Here is a 22,395-nt window from a genome sequence, read left to right as displayed (position 1 = left end):
ACAACAATAAAGAATCGAGGGCAATGTCTTTTATTTTTACATACTATACATACAGCACGGTCTTGGTATTCTCTGAAAGCCTGAAATGACAAATATTATGAGGATCTGGAATTGACAGTAAATTGTGTTAATACACTGCGTTTTTAACCACGTTGGTTTTATTAATATCCAAGTACATGTAAAATTATGGCCAATGCATTCTAGGAGTATTTATGCAGCCTTTTGGGTGAATAAAAAAAACACAGAAACAGCTGTAATAGATTTCTTTCTAACAAATCATTCTTGGAATCCCTCAGATCACACTTTAAGCTATTCTGCTTTCTAATTCTATAATATTGTATATTATACAGATGTATACATTATATATGTAAATTATTTCCATACAAATACTTTGAACTATTAATTTTCATCAACTGTAGTTTGTACCAGAAACACACATGCAGATACATGTTTTACATGCTTTGGCTTTGAGTAGGAATTAGAGCTGCAAATCAAGTAACTAGTATTAAAAACATCGACTTCATCTAAAGGTATTAAATTGAACTTGATAGAACTAACAGTTCGTTCAGTACATTGAGCTCATTGCACACAAAAGGGAAGAATATGGCATGACTTTTTTTCTGTAAACAATGTTTGTGGCTTGAACTAAATGAATTTTAAATCAGAACATTTATAGAAAGTATTTTAACTCAGAACTATTACAATACCTGGGTAATTAGGAAAGAACCAAGTCAATAACTGGAATAATTTATGAAATGTGATCCCTAGAGCTGTGGACATGCCAAAGAGACACAGCACACGTCTCCATTTTAAATACCCCCTGCTGACAAAGAAACCAAGCCTTTTGTTCCAAATGACCTTTTTTGGAGGTGGAATAAGAAAAATCAATTTGGACCCAGTGAGGAAGCCGATGCTGCGTTTACGTAGTGTTTGGGGCTGATTTCCATGGTCTCAGCCTAGGCCTGCAGCCTTTTCCCCTTGTGCTGGGTAGGGCATCCCGGAGAGAAGGGCTTTGGGAACCATACACGATATGTCACATACCAACCTGCTATTGCAAAGCCTGTCCCCAAGAGTTTTTGGAAAATCTCATGGAAATATACAGAGGTGCAGCCAAACATCCATATCCAGACTGCGAGCAAAGCATTGAGGGCCACATACAGGCCACTGAGGGCTGCACTTGTGTGACTGTGAAAGCCCACGGCCTTCTTCACATAGGTCATTGGCGCAAGCTCCTCCGCAATCACAAGGGTGGAATAACCAAGTATGAAAGAGTGTCCAGAGATATCGTAGCCATCCCACTGGAATCCGACATTCCTGCAGGCTGCCTTCGTGGTAATCGTTGTGTTCTCCAGGCAGGTGCCTGTGACATCCTCCAAGTAGAAGAAAAACTGTGTGCAGATGTACCATACAGCTGTGGAGACCAGCTGTGAACTCAGTCGCTGCAGCACAAAGCCCCAAGTATTGCTGATGGAGTTGAAGAAGGCAATGAAGGGCAGCAGCAAGGCTAGATGCCAAGCCCAGGAAAATTTGACTAAGTACCTGTACGAAACAAGAGCGATATTTAATTGATAAATATGAAATATAAATAAGGTAAAAACAAAACGTCCTGTTACACATGCATTGTGCCAATACTGAGAAAGTATTAGAGGTTAATATAGAAGCTATTAGAGGTTATAACTGCTAAAAAAAACTGGAGGCTTACTTCGATACTTGCACCATGCGAGTTATCTAACAAATTTACTCCAGTGAACGTGACCAATAACTGGAATATGCAGACACAAGTACATATAAATTACAAATATACATAAACACGTAAATACACGGTTTCGCACGGATGAATAGACAAAACAGCTAGACAGATAGATGCCTCTGGACATGTATACATATACTAACTGAAATCAAATGGACAACCACCGCTGGAATTACGACAACTGAATAATCCAGTTTCTCCATCACAGAGTCAGGATTTCATAAATCTACAGTAAGCTAACTAGCAGGTGAAAGTACACCGCTCTCTCCTACACTCTCATTGGCGCTTGCTACTTACACGTTCAGGAAATTTCTCTTGTTACTAAAATAGGTCTCCGGCATTGAGAGGAAACACTTTATTATGGATCCCGTGAATGAAATAAATAATAAAACACAAGGCAAATGCTGTTTGAGAGCTGTTATCTTCCAAAAGGTCAATAACTTCTTCACTATTGCCTCCAAGGCTTCCATTTTCCATTCGTTCTTTCAGAGATGACCTCGTACGTTGGCTGGTGCAGCTCGCCGATTGGGTGACCTTTGACCCAAGCGAAGAGAGACCAATGAGCAAAGCCGGTGATGGTATTGCTTGCGAATTTGGGCGTTTATTTCAACTACTGTAGAACCAGCCACGCCCACTCGACCGTTTGTTTATTGAAGCGGTTTATAATCTAGTTGGCCAAAAAGAAGTGGATTTACCCGGATTTTTATGGGGAGAGTTTTTGTTTTCTTGCTAGGGATTAATACTTATTCTGTGACACGTTCTGTTCTCGATTATTTCATTTTCATGAAGACCAAAGCACCAATTAACTAGTTGTTCCCTGGAATACTAAACAGAAATTGAAAATAAACACCTCGGTATATTAAAATATTATTGCACTCCGAATTATTTTTATGTTATTCTCTAAGATGCTGACGTTTACTTACGATTTCAATCTTCTTAATACGTAGCGTTGCTTAGTCGTTCCTAAATTTAGTTCAAAATCATATCAAATTATCAGAATGTATACTTGTAACCATAAAGCATGTATATCTGACTTCACTTTTAACTTCCTCGTAATATATAAAAATACGTTTAAAAATTGTATTTAAATTAATGCAATAATATATTTGATCTATTTTATTATTTTCAGCTAAAAGCAAATTTATATATTAGTCAATTGATACTGTAATTACAGTGAGTTTTGCATAATATTTGCTTTTAACGTATATTCTAAAAACGTACATTTTCATTATATACAGTATTTACAGTAGCGAGGACGTTAAACCGATCTGTTCAATGCGTCAATAACCAACAGATGGCAGTGTAACATTGGCCTTTGAAAAGAATAACCCACAAACATAAAATACACATGCAATAAGAAAGCACATGATTCCATTTGTAATGTTGTAGTTTCGTTTGATTAACCATATCAATTTTTAAGATATTAGAAAATGTTTCAGACTAACAATATCTTTATAATAAATATACACAGGATTTTCAATAAGCAGTGAAAATCGTATTTTAAATATTTGACTGGACATAATCATGCCAATGTTCTGTTTCACATGGTGCATCAAAGGCCAAAATGGACAACATATATTCCCTCGAAATCTGGGTTTTAGTACTCTTGGACTTGGCAAAAGTATTTTAAAAGTGCATTTTACAAGGGTGGGATATTTGGCTTTTCTTTTGAAAACTGCAATGCCTGCAGCAGTCGTGCCAGACTATACAGTCTGGAGGTTGGTGAAATGCTAATGTTTTTACAGAGATGGTCATGGATTTCAGTACTGTCTGGGTCTGCAGACTTATGTTGGCAGTCAGTCAAGTGTCAGAGATCCAACTGGATTACACTGCTAGACAGTCAACAACATACTGCAATAACTATCAAAGGATATACTGATAATGTATTAAACATATCTTTTTACAAAAATCACACTTATGTTGTTTGATTTTGTAATCCTCTTAACCTTTTTATTGCAAAGTCTGGAGTAGCAGCAATTTCATTTTACTCACTACCACTATGTGACATATAAAAATCTTGAATCTTGCATCATAATGATGTAAGGTCCTGATTCAGTTAGAATTACCTCCTGACATTTACCATTGTATTTCATGCAAAAGGTTAGGGTTAGGGTTAGGGTGATAATGAATCACCAAGACACTGTCAGTGGAGGACTTCTGGGAGATGGCTGTGATATGGGAAAGATGGAGAGGGACATCACGTTTGCTGATGTCCATCTGACCGCACAGAGAATCTGCTAGACTGAAGTGAAACATGCCTGAGTTGTTCCCTGCCTTGCGCCCATAGCCTCTGGGATTGGCTTCAGAATCCCCACAACCCTAAGCAGGAAAAGCAGTTTCAGAAGATGGATGGATGGCCTTTCTATACCTGCCAAGTAAAATATAGGCTTTTAAAAGCAAAAATCTACCTGCATCAGTCTTTTTCAGCCATTATGCAATCATTTTGAAACCTCTGGAGCAGGGGTGCTCTATCCTGCCCCTGGAGAGCTACCACCCTACAGAGCTTAGGTACAGCAACTTAACACACCTGATAGAGATAATCAGGCACTTCAGTTATATCTCAGTATGAGAACCAGCTCAACTTCAACATAGCTGACTCTAATACTGAGGTGATACTGAAGTGCCTGATTATCTGTATCAGGTGTGTTATATTAGGGCTGTATCTAAGCTCTGCTCCAGGGGCAGGATTGGGCAGCCCTGCTCTGGAGGCTTATTATCCACAGACTTACTGTCCATCTTCTACATGTTGTAGTGGATCCGGTGGTCTTTCTTTATATCAGATCTGCATTATTCCATTTACAAAAACCACAAAAAAATCATGTGAATCTTCAATAATCAAAAGCAGGGGGCTGACAAGCATATCTCCAGAAGCACAGGACATATCCCGGAAGGGGTGCTTGTTCATCACAGTGCACATGGCAATTTCAAGACAATAAACCAAACAAGTCTTTGTTCCATGGAAGGAAACCAGAGTATGCAAGAGGAAAGTAACTAAAACAAGATTACATGCAATTCCCACAAATAATGCTGGGCCTGGAATCAAATCGGTAACCACAGAGGTATGATGCCACAGTTCTACCTACTGAGCCAGGCTGATTCAGTAAATGATCAGCTCATTAAATTCTCTGCTGCAGATGCGTGTCAACCAGGACAGCACCACAGCATCCAGAGCCTTAAGGAACTCTGGGCGGATCTCATCCACCCCCAGGGCCCGGCCACTGTGGAGCTTTTTAACCACCTCAGCGACCAGAGATAGGGGAGTCCACCCCCAAGTCCCCAGACTGTGCTTCCTCGTTGGAAGGCATGTCAGTGGGATTGAGGAGGTCTCCAAAGTATTCCCTCCACCGACCCAAAACGTCCCGAGTTGAGGTCAGCAGTACCCCATCCCCACCATAAACTGTTGATGCTGCACCGCTTTCCCACTCTGAGCCGCAGGACGATGGACTAGAATTTCCTCGAAGCCGTCCGGAAGTCGTTCCCCTCACTATACGCTTGAGCCTGCCAGGCCTGGCCGGCTTCCTCCCCCACCAGCGGAGCCAACCCACCACCAGGTAGTGATCAGTTGACAGCTCCGCCCCTCTCTTCACCCGAGTGTCCAAGACGTGCGGCCGCAAGTCCGATGACACGACTACAAAGTCGATCATCGAACTGCGGCCTAGGGTGTCCTGGTGCCAAGTGCACATATGAACACCCTTATGATTGAACATGGTGTTCATTATGGACAATCCATGATGAGCACAGAAGTCCAACAACAAAACACCACTCGGGTTCAGTTCGGGGGGGGCGTTCCTCCCAATCACACCACTCCAGGTACATATGCAGCTCCCTCCACAATTATTGGCACCCCTTGTAAAGATTTGTAAAAATGGTTAGAAAAAAATCCACTTTTTGGTGAATTAGCTTCATGTCACAATGAAAAAATTAGGAAAATCTAGCCTTTCATTGAAATAAATTTAATCATGAAAAAACAAACCCTTCATCAAGAGATAATTTTCAACAAAACACATGTCACAATTATTGGCACCCCAGCATTTAATACTTTATACAGTTTCCCTTTGCCAGTATAACAGTACTGAGCCTTCTCCTATAACATTTTGTAAGGTTGGAGAATACAGAGCAGGACATCAGAGACCATTCCTCTTCACAGGATCTCTCCAGATCACCCAGGGTCCTAGGCCCTCTCTTGTGCACTCTCCTCTTCAGCTCAGCCACAGGTTTTCAATGGGGTTCAGGTCAGGGGACTGAGGTGGCCGTGGCAGAAGCTTGATTCTGCGGTCGGCTAACCATTTCTGTGTTGATTTGGACATGTGCTTAGGATCACTGTCCTGTGTGAAGTTCCAGTGACGGCCCAGTTTTAGTTACCTGGCAGAGGCAGACAAAATGTCCTGGTATTTCATGGAGTCCATAATGCCATGTACCCTAACGAGCTTTCCAGGGCCTTTGGAGGAAAAACAGCCCCACAACATCGCGAAACCTCCACCATATTTTACAGTTGCGATAAGGTTCTTTTCATTATAGCCATTGTTCTTTTTACACCAAACCCACCTTCAATGTTTATTGCCAAAATGTGCCATTTTTGTTTTATCAGACAATAGAACATGGTTCCAGTCAAAGTTGTAGTAACGTTTCACAAACTCCAGGCATTAATGTTTATGGTTAACTGACAAGGCTTCCTTTTGGCATACTTTCCAAATAATCCCTAGCATGAAGGTGGCCTCTGATGGTGGTTTTGGTGACGTGGTAACCCCGAGATTTTTCTTTGTCTTGCAATTCACCAACAGTCATCCTTGGGGATTTTTTTGCCCCTCTCACGATCCTCCTCACTATACATGGGGGCAAAATAAACTTGGGTCCTTTTCCAGGCAGGTTTGTAACAGTTCCAGTCAATGTCCACTTTTTAATTACAATTGAAATTGGTATTTTCAGGTGAGTAGCTATTTTTTTTTACTGTGTTCTCCTATCTTTCCCATCTTGATGGATGACTATGGGAATTTGGGCTCTGTGTCACCTCCTATTTGTATCCCAGTCAACTAGGTTGTCATGGATTACAGCTTGAACGTTCCTGCACACTTCAGTCATCTGAAAGACATACAATTTACATGGGAAACATGCTTCAGTTACATTGGGTTCACTATAATTTCCAGGGTTGCCAATAATTGTGACGTGTTTTGTTAAAAATTATTATTTCTTCGTTTTTATTTCATTAAATTTATTTCTCGTTTTGTTTCAGTGTGAAACAAAGGTGGATTTTTTCAAACCCTTTTTAAAATCTGCCAATAATTGTGGAGGGCACTGTGCTGGGAATATGTCTTAGCAATATTGGTGCATACATTCAAAGACAACACAGAACCTGATGATAAAAATGAGAAGAATAAAATAGAAGATTAAAAAATATTGGCCATAATTGCAAACAAGTCAGTAAATCGATATGTACAAAAATATACAGTGGATATACTGTAAGTGTTCAATCAGTACATTCAGCATTGAAGTTTGAATTGTCTCTCAGTGTCAACCTGCCGATTAGAAGGATGTGCATGAGTATAGGAGTGTCTGTACATGTATAGATATTGTACATACAGTATTCTACGTCTTTAAAAAAACAGCCTTAAGATTATTTTATCATCTGGAAAATGTATGCATCCTGTAAAAGTGGTACAATTTTAAAATTATAAAGGCAGATAAACAAAGAAAGCATTATTTATTGAGAGTTGTTATATCACTTTTCAATCAGGGATTAATCAAATTAATAAAATAAAATGTTCTTGTTCATTCCCATGATGTTCCACTGAGTTTCCTTTACAATCTGTGGCAGAATAAACAGTATCTTGTAACTACACATTATCCAGGAATGTTAGCTTGGCTGGCTAATGCTGTAATAGAAGTACAGTAAATCTTTGACAAACGTCTGCCATGGTAACGGTATGGTAAACCAGGAGGTGTCCACCTAGTGGCCTTAGTGTTCACTGCAATCGTTGCTTTCCTGTAAAATGCAGAAGGGCAGCTATGTACAGGGAACACTGCAGATGGCAAGCTAAGTTTTTTTGAATGTTGCCCAGATGTAAACAGAAGGCTTTTGTTTTACAGATGTTTGCTTGCTTTCTTGCCAATGTTCTGCGACCGGAGGGTCAACGAGTGCTTTCGTCTGTACGGACACTGCGTCTAGACTAAGAGAAGTTATTTCACCTTACTGTCGGTGGAGCTGCTGCTGGGATTCAAAACATGCTCCAAGTTTGGCTTTGAGTTACCTCAGGCTTTCTCAGACAACAGTCTCATCGGATTTATTAAGAATTATTTAAGGTTATTCAAATCCAGAATACAATTTTCCAGACAATTTTCTGAAAATAAATAAATGTACATATTCAAAGTTAGAATATTATATAAGTTACTGTAGCACAGCTAGATCTGGTCATATTTTTACAAATTTGGTCAATTGAAGTAAGATTTCAGGAAGACCACTGGTGTGTGGTTTTTTCAAAACTCTTTGGGTTTGCCACTGGATTAGGGTCAGTGCTCTGATTGAGTCACTCCAGAATGTTTACCTTCTCCTTCCTTAGCCACCCCATTGATTTAGCAGTGTCTTTGGATCATAATAATGCTGGCCAATTTCCATCCCATTTTCAGCATTTTGGTAAGAGGGCAGCAAGTTTTGTTTAGCACAAGTGGTTCAGTGCTTGATGAAGAGAAATGCTCCTTTACGGTAGTGATGGAGTTCTGTGAATGATGTACCATGTTTTTGGCTTAGTTTTCTTCAGATACATGCATTGAGGTCAAAAGGTTCTACTTTGGTCTCATCACAAAACAAATCATTTTTGCTACATGTTGTCCAGTTTTGGAATTAATCTAACAGATACTTTTATCCAAAGCTACATAGAATTGAGAAGGTAGGGTCAGGTGTTAGGGGGCCTTCTATGGGATCCAGCAGTAAAATCACTCTGCCAACCCTGGGATTTGAACTTGCAACCTTCTGATTACAGTCATACAGTACACTGACGTTCTCATGGATATAACCTGAACAAGCATCAATTGTCTATTCTGACGAAAATGCCTACAGTATGGTTTCTGTAATAACAAATAGATTCATGGTAGCCAGACTGATCTGTCCCCTCCTGTATCTCCTACACACTTTGGTAGGACAACCTCATTTGGCACAAACCTCACAAGGTTTTAATGATGCCAAATGATTTCCACTTGCTCAATGATGATATTTATACATATCTGTCCATTTTGATTGTCATATTAAATAAGTGTTTTCTTTTTCTTTTTTTAGCATAAGCAGGAAACCCAAAAGACAGCTAAGCTTGTTGGCTAAAAACGTGGATTAATATCCTTGGGGTTGCTGGTGCCACCTACTCTATCAACTTAGAAAAAAGTTGTTTGGACATGCGGAACATTCTGTTCAATTTTTTTTGTTACTTTCAGTTGTATGAGGACCTACAGAAAAGTCTTACATATAAGATTCTAAGACACCAACTTCAATTTAAGCACCACATATGGATATCATTAATCATTAAACCATAAAACAACGCTGAAGAAGATAACCACTACACGTTCAACATCACTGTTACTTCACAATTAAAACTTCATCCGAAACCTCGAAATGTTCTTGTCTTCCTCTGGGCCGCCTAGCTTAATCACTGTCTTGCTTGTTCGCCGTAAATGGTTACATCACTAAGTAAATTTGTTTTCTGGCTGCCAGAATGAAACCATTGGTCTTTGCCTGGAAGTAGGATTCCTTGGTTGAGAAACGGGATGTTCTGACAACCGATAGTGAAGTCTGGGATTTATGCACATGCTGCGTGTAGAGGCAAACGTTGTCTCACCATTTCCCACAGTATAGTGGCAAACTTGACGTTAAGCAAACTGCGTGTGTGTTTGTGCATATAAATGTGTCCTTCCTCAGTGCTGAGCTGCTAAAAGATGAGATGGCAAAAAAAAACTTGCCCACATGGATGTAAGTTTGACAAAAGTCAGTGGGCAGTTCTATTACCAGAACATTCTGTGACGGTTCCATGCCATAGTTTGATTCTATAATTCCACTTGTTCCATGCTTTTTCTTGTCATTTTATATGTGATGGGAGAAATGTTAACTAGGTGCCAGAATCTTCATGGATGTGATTGTTGTTATATGTGCATGTCAGTATCCATTTCAGTTCTTCACAGTAGTAAAACTTCACCATCAAGTTCATGTTTATACATTTTCAAATAAGGGATATGTTGTTGTACGTTAACTATAACACAGCAGTAATGCTGAAAATGTCATTTGTGTTCCTTCACTTCTCACCATATAAATTCCATTTTTAAAGCCATTTATCTGTCCAGTATCTTTGTAGGAAGTATGTTTAAATTGAATACAAATGTAATTTTTTTGTACACTTCAAATAGATCTTTTGATGTTTCGATGTCTTAAAGTGCCATTCATCTAGTCCTTTAGTTCTAGCTAGGTTCTATTCTTCAAGAACGCCAATGAGCTTGTGTGTCAGTCAGGCCTCTGTGCAAGTCTTACTCATAAAGTGTGCAAATTTCTAGTTCTGTGGTAATGGAATTACAGTGGAACTGTGCTGCAGTTTGAAAAGATCTAACTTGCTTTGCTCGAAATACTGTCAGTTCTCTGCATTTGTATCCCAACTCTTAAATTATACTACATAATAGGCTGCACCCTTCGCCAAATGCATGACAATTTGGTCAAATAATTACCTCTGCTGTTGAATTATCCAAATATGTTTAGTCAGCTTATGTCACTGCTACTTTTGTGATGTGGGTGACCCCAGTCCTTAGTGTGTAAATATAAACATTCAGACAATAGGCCATTGAGCTAGAGGCCAGGAGATTAGGAGAATGGGAAGTGCAAGTGTCTGAGCCACCCAGTTCACTTTTTATTGTGTAAAATGGTACTGGGAACCAAAACTCAAGTAAACCAACTTATGTTAAATTTTTAAAACTCACTAAATCCGCAGAAGTGTTCTTGAAAATTTATCCTCTGGACTAAGTTAGCTTTGGAAATTTGTTGTTCAGTTGTGGTTCAGTGGAGTAGATACAGCCATAGGTCCTTAATGTTCTTCTAAGTGGCTTAACTAGAGTTATTAGGAAGGTTTATTTATAATTTTTCTACCACACCAGTGACTGTGTACTTCAGCATTTTAGTGTCGTTGGTGTCCTAATCTATCGTGGTGGGAAGCCATAAATGTAATTATTGCCAGTGGAAAAACAAAAGCGAAAACTTCTGATTAGTGGTCTCAACTCAATCTGTGCATGCAGAATATATCTACCGATGCAGAATATATCTACTGAGCCTATATTCACATTTAGTACTCAGGCTAAAGTGGCAGGAGATAACCTGGAATTGTTCAGTGTGTGGGTTGAATAGCAGTTTAAAGTGGTTGTTTTTTCTTCAAGAATGGTATATATTCTTCTGCCCTGAATGTCAGAATAAGATAAATTGGCTACTGAGGAGTAGATAGAAAAATGATTCTCGGTGTTTTGGACAATGGGATGAAAGGTTCGACATCTTCCTGCGGGTCCTGTCAGGGGTCTTTAAATTCCAAGATGCAACAAAAAGGCCTTTTGTTGTGGACCTGAACAGTGTTGTATAGGACAATAAAAAGAACCACAGCTTTCAGAAAAGCATTTTCAAACCATTACTCTTTCATTTTTTTTCAGTTTTTGAGTTTTTTGAGTTGTCCTGACAAGTGGATCACAACCTTATTTATTTCTCTGATTCATGGTTGTCAAAGACGTCCGTTTTATGCAAACATTCCTCTCCTTGATGTCTGTCCATTTTAGGCCAGGTCACAAAAACATTCAACACTGTACAAAAGTCTTAGGCAGTCAAAGGGAATGTTTAAAGCGATCTATCCAGATAGAAAGTTTATATTTGCTCGGAACAAAAAAATACACATTTTAACTTTGTAATATATGTAAATTAAGAGCGACACAATAAAAACTAGCAGGAGTTTCTTCTGTTCCCTGAAAAGTTACTGATCTTATTGGATGGCTAGAACACCGCTTTCATTCCCACACCTCTTATGGGGGGACACCGCAGCCATTCCATGTTTTTAGGTGGTTAAGATGACAGACGTTTACAGATATAATATCATAGTTTAAGACCAACATGAAGATCATTTAAGCATCGTAAACATAAACATGGCTGCCTAAGACTTACGCACAGTACTGTAGCTCTGTATCAGTGCTTCTGCACTCCCTTTTCTATTGTCTCAGAGAATACCCTGTGATTGCTGTCCCTTGTTTCCAAGCGCTTGTCACATTCTTTGCATTCTGACATCATGTTGAGAGGAACCCGGATGGCTGGTCGATGGAGGTCTGGCCAAATGTGTCCACGGACCATTTATTGGTGTCTGGTGCCGGTTTGTGTATTTCGGACTTGCGCCTTAAGGCCCATCCAAAATTACCTTAGACAAATTAAAAATAAATTAACCATAAACTAGAAGTTGTTCTTGGAAATGGTCCGGAAATGGTCATTTTTGGTCATAATCATGAAACTTTTTGAAAATGTGATTTTTCAATGATCCTTTAGCGTGCAGAAATATGACCTTTCATAAGATGATTTCAGTGCATATGATTTTTTAACATTGTTGTAAATGTAATTCAAGTCAAAGTTACTAAAACAAATTTCAAAACACAGCCTTGGAAGAAATAGTCATATAATTGTTCAAAAGATTTAAGCAAACATTTATTTTTAAAGAGGGACTGCATCCCTGATCATTCCATTTGCCCTAAAAATGTGTATAATACAGGTAGGAAAATGATTCGCAGAGTCTATGGATGCTTCACAAAAATGTTAATAAAACATGACAAACTCTGTGATAAACACTGAATGTCTTTAATCTTCAAAGCTTTCAGACACTATTAATCAATCATCACATGTACCATCATATGAAACTGATTTCTGTGCCAATATATTGTTTTATTGTTAGTCATATATAAAATGGTCAGCCAATGTGTTACTGTCCTACAGCTTTGTGAGCTGTCCAGACGTCATTCTTTGGGCAGTAGAGGCTTGTCAACTTTTGTGCAGTTTGGCACTACATGCAGTTTGGAGAGAAAGTATATTATACATGGTTCAGAGAGCCATCTAGACAGTCTGGGGGTATAGTATGTTACACATGGTTCAGAGAGCCATCTAGACAGTCTGGGGGTATAGTATGTTACACATGGTTCAGAGAGCCATCTAGACAGTCTGGGGGTATAGTATGTTACACATGGTACAGAGAGCCATCTAGACAGTCTGGGGGTATAGTATGTCAAACACGGTACAGAGAGACATCTAGACAGTCTGGGGGTATATTATGTTACACATGATACAGAGAGCCATCTAGACAGTCTGGCGGTATAGTAGTATGTCATGCATGGTACAGAGAGCCATCTAGACAGTCTGGGGGTATAGTATGTCACACATGGTACAGAGAGCCATCTAGACAGTCTGGCGGTATAGTAGTATGTCATGCATGGTACAGAGAGCCATGTAGACAGTCTGGCGGTATAGTATGTCAAACACGGTACAGAGAGACATCTAGACAGTCTGGGGGTATATTATGCTACACATGATACAGAGAGCCATCTAGACAGTCTGGTGGTATAGTAGTATGTCATGCATGGTACAGAGAGCCATCTAGACAGTCTGGCGGTATAGTATGTCACACATGATACAGAAAGCCATCTAGACAGTCTGGCGGTATAGTAGTATGTCATGCATGGTACAGAGAGCCATCTAGACAGTCTGGGGGTATATTATGTTACACATGGTACAGAGAGCCATCTAGACAGTCTGGGGGTATAGTATATTGTGCATGGTACAGAAAGCCGTCAAGACATTCTGGGGTATGCAATTTTACTATGGTAAAAAGAGCTGTCTGGACTGTCTGAAGATACAGGACCTTACATAGGGTTGCTGAGGGCCTTGTACACAGTCTGACGAAATAGAATATCATCCATGGCGCAGAGACCTATAGAGAGAGACTGTGACATTGGACATTACACACAGCCCTCGGATACTGACACAGCCCTCGGATACTGACACAGGAGTGAATTCCTCCTTTGGTTAAAGTGAATTCTTAACTTTTCTCCCTCTTTAGCATTTTCAGACGGTACATTTATGATTTCTCCTACAATTTTAAGAAGAGTGACAAAATACTTTGAGAATACTTCAACATTGTTGCAAAAGCAACAAATATTTCTTTTGTTGATACTTTAAGTTGTGCACGAGAACACTTATTTAAGTGATTTGCATAATAAATAAATCATTTACAGATAAAGCTAAATCACTTCTCTGAAATGATTGATGATACATGTTTCATTGCTCAGATATTGTACTTTAAGAAATACAATCCACCTCCCATACTATGCATTGAGGAATTCACAATCCTATCTCACACGTTATACATTTAATTCACCTCTCAGACTGACAGAGCTCCCCCATGACATACTTTGATAAATCTATAGCGTCTCACATATTGTGCTGCGGCAAACCCAAATCGCCTCTCAGATGGCTTTTTTAAGCGCAGGGACAGCCCCAGAGGGGCAGATGCGGAGAGAGCTTGTGCGTCAGCTGGCTTCCTTCACTCTCCACCGCGTGCCAGAAGGGGCTGTCTGCAAAGCCCGGTGTTTAAGTGTGGATCTCTACACTCCTCTGGTTTCTCTCTCTCCTGCCCCATGTCTTGGATACAGTGATGAAGGTATGTGCTGTCTCAGAAGAGAAACAGCTGCCTGTCTATCTATATTTCTTTCCCTCTCTATTCATCTAAGTTGGAAATTGGAATCTGCTGAATCAGCAGTTTGCGTAAAGCATGTTTCATGTTTAAAATGAACAGATGGGGTGATTGATTTAATTGTGTTATTATTGATTGTTAACATTCATGCTAGCTTTTGACTGAGATTGTGTTCATTTTAAATCTGATGCTTTGTGGTTTAGGCAGTACATTTTATTTCAGTTCGCAACCTAATATACCAGCATTTTCTACTAATGTTCTACTACAGTAGAGTATTTTCATATTTAAAAGCTACATTCTCTGAAAGATAATATTTTAATGCATAAACTAGACAAAAACTTATACATTGTTGCAAATGTTTACTCATATTTGTTGTGTGTATATTTGGGCGAGATGATGGTCAAATTATATTTAGTGCTCAAGTGTCTTTTAATCTATTGTTGAGGATCTTGTTGGTCTGTAGAACGATCTGGGGTCAAACTTCTACTGCACTTAATAAATAATAAAACAGACGTAATATCAGGTTAATCTGTCCAACAACATCTGATTAAAGATACTGACTCTGCAACCAAATAGTTTTGTATTTGAGTAACACATGAGCGCTATAAATATTGATAATACCTGCTTCCATATTTCATAGTATGTAAGGTCCTGTGTAATTGCAGAGTAAAACTGACTTGTTCAGAGATTTTTTTGCTTTGCTTTTCTTTGCTTTACGAATGAGTTGTTGGCAATACAGAGCTGTGTTCTACCCTGATTTTAAAGCCAGCGTGATTCCCTCAGGTAATTCTGGGCATGGCATGCACTCAGCTCTTCCTAAGCGCCGTCCTGTGGGTGATGCCACTCATTGGGTCCGTGGTGGTGCCAACCAATGGTACCATCTCTCCAGTCCCGGCGGCCACTGGGGCAGCGGCAGACCCCGAGTTTAGTGACCTGCCCAGCATTAGCATTCCACGTAGCCGACGGAAGCGGTACATTTCCTCCAGAGACATGAGCTCATTGTTGGATTATCACAATCGTGTCCGATCGCAAGTCTTCCCTCCTGCCGCCAATATGGAATATATGGTAAGAGTCACGTGTTGCACTCGCTGGTCCAGAGCATGTAGCACGAGACAACGGGTCAAAATGACATTTACATTGATTAGCCTGCGGTGCACCTTAGCATTTAGTCCAGGCTTATTTCAGAAATTTTAGTGTTTGGTGTTTTTGATATGCTAAACCCTACAGGCTGCTTTTATGTTTCCAGTCTGTGCAATATTTCAAAATATTCTGAGAAATAAAAAAGAAAATCACTTTCAGAATGATGTGGTCAAAATTTAATAGTTTATAAATGCCAGGCTAATCTGCATATGACATACAAAATTACTCGTCGGATTGGCTTTTTTGTTTTGTTCTAAACATCTGTCTTGTGTTTTTGGACTTTATTCGACACTTTGTAACTGTCTCTCTGTAACAGCTGAGTTCTGTTAGAATGAGTGACACCGGGAGTTTATGGGAATAGAAAGGTCAGTCAAGTTTGAACAGCTGAGGCCCAAAAGAGGATTGAACAGCTGTTTCTGGCTGTTCATAGGTGTGGGATGAGAGACTGGCCAAGTCAGCAGAATCCTGGGCCTCGCAGTGCATATGGGAACACGGCCCACCTCTGGCCATGAAGTTCATGGGTCAAAACCTGGCCATCAGCTCTGGGAGGTACAGTACAGTCATTCCTGCTTTTGCAACAACATTTGCTCACCTTCTTGAGGCAACGTCTCTGATGCCCTTTGAATATCTCATACAATATATTTCACATTTCAGTAGAATAAATACTAGATGGGATCCACTATGTATTAGACACGGATAGACTATTTCATAAATATTACATTTGAACCACACAACAAAATGAGTTTGTTGTGCAGGAATGGGACTTTTTTTAAGGATCCCATCCTTCTTTATTTCTCCACACTGGCTTTACACTTTCAAGACCGCAGACTTTACTATATAATTTTCGCTGTATTTCAGGCTTTCACTGTAGCATTTTTTGTATCTGTATAACGGTAATTTCTTCCCACAGATACAGGTCCATACTTGAACTTGTGAGATCTTGGCATGATGAGAAACATTCCTTCTCCTACCCCAGCCGCTGTGGTGGCTCTGTGTGTTCCCACTACACCCAGGTGAAATTTAAGGATCCAAAATCTTTACTGTCATTGTACAATGGGATTATGCCAGCTTTCGACAAACAGTGTAATAAATGATAATAAAGACACAATTCATACAATATAAGGTATACAAAAAGAAGTGGTTTGAGAATAAGTGATACAAGTGAAGAAAAAGTGATGATCATTCAGGAAAGATTATTTGGTGTCTCTTATGGAGCGAGTGAGATTCAGGGTAGAAATATCTTATAATAGAAAAATAAAATATTGCATATGACAATAAATTAAAATAATAGCCCTGTAGTGCACTTAAACATTATTATTGCATTATTGCGCATTGACATGAATATCACAGAATTGCATGGTAACACTTCACTTGAGGGGAAACATATAACTTAGTAACTCAGTTATCAAATCATAAACAAATATAGTGTAGTAACTACTGTATGAAATATACCAACCGTTATGACTGATTAATGCTGAACGAACATGGGATCAGTACGAAACTAGCACTTAGTTCCTGGTTAGTTAATACATTAAGTAATAGTGTACTACTGCATTATTTGTGCTCCTTTAAGTAAAGTATCACCGAATTGCATTTTCATGGTGACTAACCCTCAGCCACTATGCTTCCAGTCTCTTTTTGTCTTTATCCCTTTGAAAAGCAAACATTTACCATAATAATCATCCACAAATAATGCAGAATATGCCCACAGACATCTTACAGATTGTAACATAAGACTTATTACACAGGTTTTGCTGATATGACTCAGTGTGTCCAATTGATCTGATGTTGTAAAAGTCCTTGTTTATCTAAGATATTGGAGGTACTTTCCAATAATGACATCACTTTTGAGAAAGAAGAAGAGTTACCTTCCAGCCGTTGGTATCCATCCACATGCTTGACGGTCTGTTTCAGATGGTGTGGGCCAGCACCAACCAAATTGGGTGTGCCATCAACAGATGCTCAAACATGAATGTGTTCGGTAGTGTGTGGCGAAAGGCTGTCCTCCTCGTCTGCAACTATTCAATTAAGTAAGTGATAACATCCTGGAACCTTAATGATCCACCATTAAGATGCTAACAAAAGTATAGCATCGGAAACATTTTACTACACAAATTTATGTATATATGTACTGAAGTGACATTTTAACAATATGATAATATTTTCCTGGTTCCTTATCAGTCAAAGTTTAACAGACTTTAAAGAGCGCTTATGGAGCATCTAAGGAAGCTTTCAGGAATCAAAATATATTTCAAACTATTTAGTTAATTTTGATATAGGCCTGTGTAATGACACGTTCATAGAAGGCGCTAGGATTTAAAATGCAACTCCATCAGACTAGAAACTCTTCCAGCTAAATTCTTATAATATAAACATAAAACAGTCCCATCAGATTCCAAGCTGAGGAGGTCCAATATCTAATTAAGACTTTGGATTTGATTGTCATTAATATCCCAGTGAGTAACATGAAAGTGCAAACAGATCAAATACATGTGTTAAAGGACCAACTTAGTCATGGCTTTCGTAAAGCACACTGAATGGGTGGCTTGCACTTTATAATGACCATTTTGCATTTTCCTGTTTCAGAGGTAACTGGGTCGGAGAAGCTCCTTACAGGACGGGGCGACCGTGTTCGGCCTGCCCACCCAGTTATGGAGGCACCTGCAGCAATAATCTCTGTGGCTCTGCTTTAAAGTCCAACAAGATTACTTGGTTTTAGCGTTACGATGTCGGTCTGTGTAATTTCATTTCGAGACTGCACTGTTAACACATGAACGAAGCTTGACTTCCAGTAATACTGAGATGAAGTGAACCTGAAGGTGGCCTTTTGTAAATGTCTAGTTTTATATCTTGGCTTTATCCTGTATGTTCCTAAGAATTTGCGTTGCAATACCGCTATTTATACATGGGTGCTTCGTTTTTTTCGCATTATTATTTAATGACTGTTATCTGGCGCCGCCTGCTGGATATGGTGATTATTTTCTTAGATTTTTACTCCGTTCAATTAAAGTCCTGACCTTATCGTTTTCACAAACGTCTGACAGAGAGAAATAATAAAGGCATATTCTGTGTGGTACAACCAAGTTTTCAGTCGGATAGATTTTTTAGAAAAATCTCAGTAAGAGGTAATCAAGAAATCTCTGTTGAGGGACATTTTTTGTTGTTTTGTCGTGCAGTTCATTAAAAGGTAAATATAAGCTTAGTCTAAATGGTCAAACTGCTCATACTCATGCCTGATTATTTATACTGTAGTATTGCTGTATTTGTGGTTCAAATGACATAATAAATATAATTGGCATTAAGTTCTGCCAGTAATTTATAGTGATCCAGTCGCTGAAGGTGCACTTTTCTTCAAATTGAAGAACAACATTACAAATTTTGCTTCCTTTTTAATATACTGCACTTTTCACAGCATCGTCTTTTTTTGTTTTGTGTACAGTAAAAACCTTTAGACGTGCGCCTCTGATGTTATAAATGAGGGCTCCTATGCTGAGGACAGACTGGGATTTGTTAGGTCCTTCTGCCTTATTTGACCTGCTCAGTAAGTGGCCTCTCAACTAATAAAGGCAGGAGAATTAAAGACAATGTTCTTGCTGCTGGACCTGTCCTATATTTCTTAATGGACAGGTGCAATGAACTCTGATGCTGTTTTAACCTCTCAAGGATGTTTCCTGCCCACCTTCATCTTCATTCATGTTCACTTAATTGGTCTCATTGGATTTTTTTCCATGACCCTGGTTGAGTAAAGAAAGTAACATTGAATAATAGCTGTGAAGTTCCCAGAGGTGACCTAGTTGCGGAGCGTGAAACACGCACGGTTGATTGTTGTTCAGAGTACCGGTATTGGATGGTCATCGCACATTGAAGGTGTGGTCTCCTCCCAAGGTTTAAGCTCGTTTTGCTCTCATTTTGCATGTGCAGTGTCAATGGGGTGTGGCTCAGCAGGTAAATTTATGACTGATTGTGTTTACCATTGTCCATTGTGGATGAAAGAAGAAGCTCAATAAAAATCAGAATAAAATAGAAGAAGAATGACAGGTAAGGAAGTACTTCAGTTTTCTGACAAGAGCACATAGACTGACTCCTTTGATTCATGTTCAGGTTTGCTTATGCATGCCAGTGAGGTGGAAAAATCATTAATAAATATTATATTAAACACCAGTATTCACAACGACCAGTTGGTATATAAGCAGATGGTGACAGATGATGAACAAATGTGATTATAAGTAGTATCTGTATTTTTTTTAATCATGTTTGTTATAATAATAATATGTAATAATGTAATGTTTGCATGTTATATTTTCATTCTGATTTTTACTACCTTTTATTACTAGATGCAATCTTGTGTTTCTTCAGGCATATTTAGAAATCATACAAGGTTTCTTAAAATATTTTACACAGTGTAGAATTTAAATCTTTACTAACACTCTAAATCTCTAAGATCAGGTTCTTACAAAGAAAATGTTTACTTTCTAACAAGGTGGGTGAATTGGTCCACAGTCTCCCTTCAGTTAATGTGAGTTTCAAATCAGTTTTCATTTAGAAGTTTTAAAAGATCCCATCAAGTCTGAGGGATACAGGGTTACATCAGTGACTTGTCAGGTTGTAGATATGTATCTATCATCTCAGTGTAATCTTAAAGTAAATAAAAGGTCTTTATTTATTTATTTAGCATATTACAAAAGCAACAAACTGAACCAAGAAGAACTGCATCAAACAGGAGTAAATTGCTTTAATGGAGATATGAGTACTGTTCGGGCTACAGGTTTTGAACCCATGACTTTCCAGACATGGACACAGATCCTGCATGCAATACAAACAAATATAAGATATATATATATATATATATATATATATATATATATATATATATATATAAAAACTTAAGAATTTTTTTTAAGAATCTCAGGCATCGACAAAGTTAATCAAACCTAAATATCATATATGCATGTCTTATTCAGATGATCTGTTCATCCATGACTGACTTACTGAGCAGTGAAATACTGAGTAGACCATGAAAAAGTTCAATAAGATGTGTTTTTCAGTCTATATTTGCCTAATTCCTTTTTAATTAATGAGAATTTTTATAAACAGCCGCATGTGACCAAGTAACACATTGTTTAGTGAAGTGAGTCATATTCATGGAGAAATTAACTGAAAATTTGTGAGTTGTGTTTTGGAAATTTGAGTTGCTTACATTTTGATACATTTATAAAGCATGTTGATACTGTGTTGCTAGTTGTGATGGAAGATGCTTCCACTTTATCGTCTGGGTCCTTCTGAGCCTGTTCTTGCACCCTGGGCTCTGAGTTTCTCCTTTAGATGTTTGCACCGCTGTTTCCATCCGGCAGACCCCTAACGGCATTTCCCAGGATATCTGGTTCAGCGTGGAATGTGCATGAAGCATCATAGCCAAGGAGAAACTTTATCAATCTGACACCTACCTGTGTGTAATACTGTAAGCTCAACCAAGCTGACAGCAACTTGTGTGTAATACTATGACACCCCCCCCAACTGAAATTTACCTGAGCATAATACTATTGGTTCCACCAACCTGACACCTATTTCGCTGTAATATAATAGGTTGTAATATCCTGAAACCTACTTGTGTGTGATATAATTGTCTCTACCAACTATGACACTTGTATCTGTATCATACTCTAAAATGTTCCAAATTGATGGCTATCAGTATATAATACTACAGGCTATAACTACCTGAAATGTACCTTTACATAATACTACAGACTGTAACCACCTGTAACTTACCTGTATGTAACACTAAAGGCTGTAACTACCTGTGTGAAATACTAGTGATAAATGATAGCTGATAAAAATCTCTACCAAAGTGACACCTATCTTACATAATCCTGTAAGATCTATGGTAGAATGGACACCCTTATAGCAAGTAATATAAAATCACATGTAGTTCACATTAAAACGCTCAAGTACAAGCATATCATAGATTCTTATGCCTGCTCATTTCCTTTGAGCAATACTACCATAAGTAGCAAGGCAGTGATGCAAATTATTTGGTATCGCAAGACTATTTTGTAGAAAACCCAGAAGGGACCTTGCACATGTTTGTGTAAGCAAGTGTTAAACTAAAAATGAATATAATATCTAAACACAATATCTGAATCTTATAGCATATCTCACTGTATACATGCATTAAATTTCAGGTTATTTTGAATAATGGTGTCAGATTCGTAAATAAATGTAGTCATTTTCAAACATTTAGGACGAATCCTCTGCATGTGTTAATTTAATAAACTGATTTTAGATTCTGTGCACTTTTGCTATAAATCTCTATGGACAGCATCAGTCATTATTCTGAATCTGTGAATTCAGTCACCAGCCTTTGCAGTTTATTTTATATATCAACGTGAAAAGTCCTGACTGAGTTGAAGGAGCAACTTGAGTCTGCACTCGATGCCTTAGCCACAAGCTCGGTCCTGTCCCAGCCTGATTGGAAAGAAATTAATCTTCTCATCGCCTTTCTCTCTTCCAATCTCCCACATCATGCCCGGCTTCCCAGGGATATCCATTCCACTGATGCACAGTCTCACACCGTGACATAAGAAGGATTGTTCTAATCAGGAAATGAGATAAAACCCAATCCCGCCATTTTAAGTTAGCAGATGAATTTTTCGAGAGGCATAATTTACAAAATAATACTTCTGTGCTACATTAGTATTCCAGCCGTCACGTGATGCACAGCAGCTTTGAAACATACAGTTACATTAATGCTAATGAACTGCAGAGGAAGTTGCCGTCATTTTTGAC

General features: G+C 38.7%; 2 protein-coding genes across 2 annotated transcripts; one reads left to right on the top strand and one right to left on the bottom strand.

The window, feature by feature from the left end:
- Positions 1-14: 14 nt before the first annotated feature.
- On the bottom strand, positions 15-2,269 carry fitm2 (fat storage inducing transmembrane protein 2). The gene is made up of 2 exons (XM_023834891.1): positions 2,048-2,269; positions 15-1,539 (listed from the first exon to the last, which is right to left on the bottom strand). The coding sequence occupies exons 1-2, from the start codon at positions 2,218-2,220 to the stop codon at positions 957-959; spliced, it is 756 nt and encodes a 251-aa protein (XP_023690659.1). The 5' UTR covers positions 2,221-2,269; the 3' UTR covers positions 15-956.
- Positions 2,270-14,273: 12,004 nt separating this feature from the next.
- Positions 14,274-18,914, top strand: r3hdml (R3H domain containing-like). The gene is made up of 6 exons (XM_023835194.2): positions 14,274-14,439; positions 15,256-15,537; positions 16,043-16,161; positions 16,523-16,625; positions 17,527-17,642; positions 18,199-18,914. The coding sequence occupies exons 1-6, from the start codon at positions 14,434-14,436 to the stop codon at positions 18,329-18,331; spliced, it is 759 nt and encodes a 252-aa protein (XP_023690962.1). The 5' UTR covers positions 14,274-14,433; the 3' UTR covers positions 18,332-18,914.
- Positions 18,915-22,395: the final 3,481 nt, after the last annotated feature.

Source organism: Paramormyrops kingsleyae, chromosome 6, assembly GCF_048594095.1.
Source record: "Paramormyrops kingsleyae isolate MSU_618 chromosome 6, PKINGS_0.4, whole genome shotgun sequence".
Classification (NCBI taxonomy): Eukaryota; Metazoa; Chordata; class Actinopteri; order Osteoglossiformes; family Mormyridae; genus Paramormyrops; species Paramormyrops kingsleyae.
This window is presented reverse-complemented; position numbering and strand designations above follow the sequence as displayed.

Excerpts from the sequence above, each read along its gene's own strand:
- r3hdml (XM_023835194.2), top strand. Across the intron at positions 16,626-17,526 it reads TGTGTTCCCACTACACCCAG|ATGGTGTGGGCCAGCACCAA; the intron begins GTGAAATTTAAG and ends GGTCTGTTTCAG. Across the intron at positions 17,643-18,198 it reads GTCTGCAACTATTCAATTAA|AGGTAACTGGGTCGGAGAAG; the intron begins GTAAGTGATAAC and ends TTCCTGTTTCAG.
- fitm2 (XM_023834891.1), bottom strand. The coding sequence starts at position 2,220 with ATGGAAGCCTTGGAGGCAATAGTGAAGAAGTTATTGACCTTTTGGAAG. Across the intron at positions 1,540-2,047 it reads AAGAGAAATTTCCTGAACGT|GTACTTAGTCAAATTTTCCT; the intron begins GTAAGTAGCAAG and ends TGTTTCGTACAG.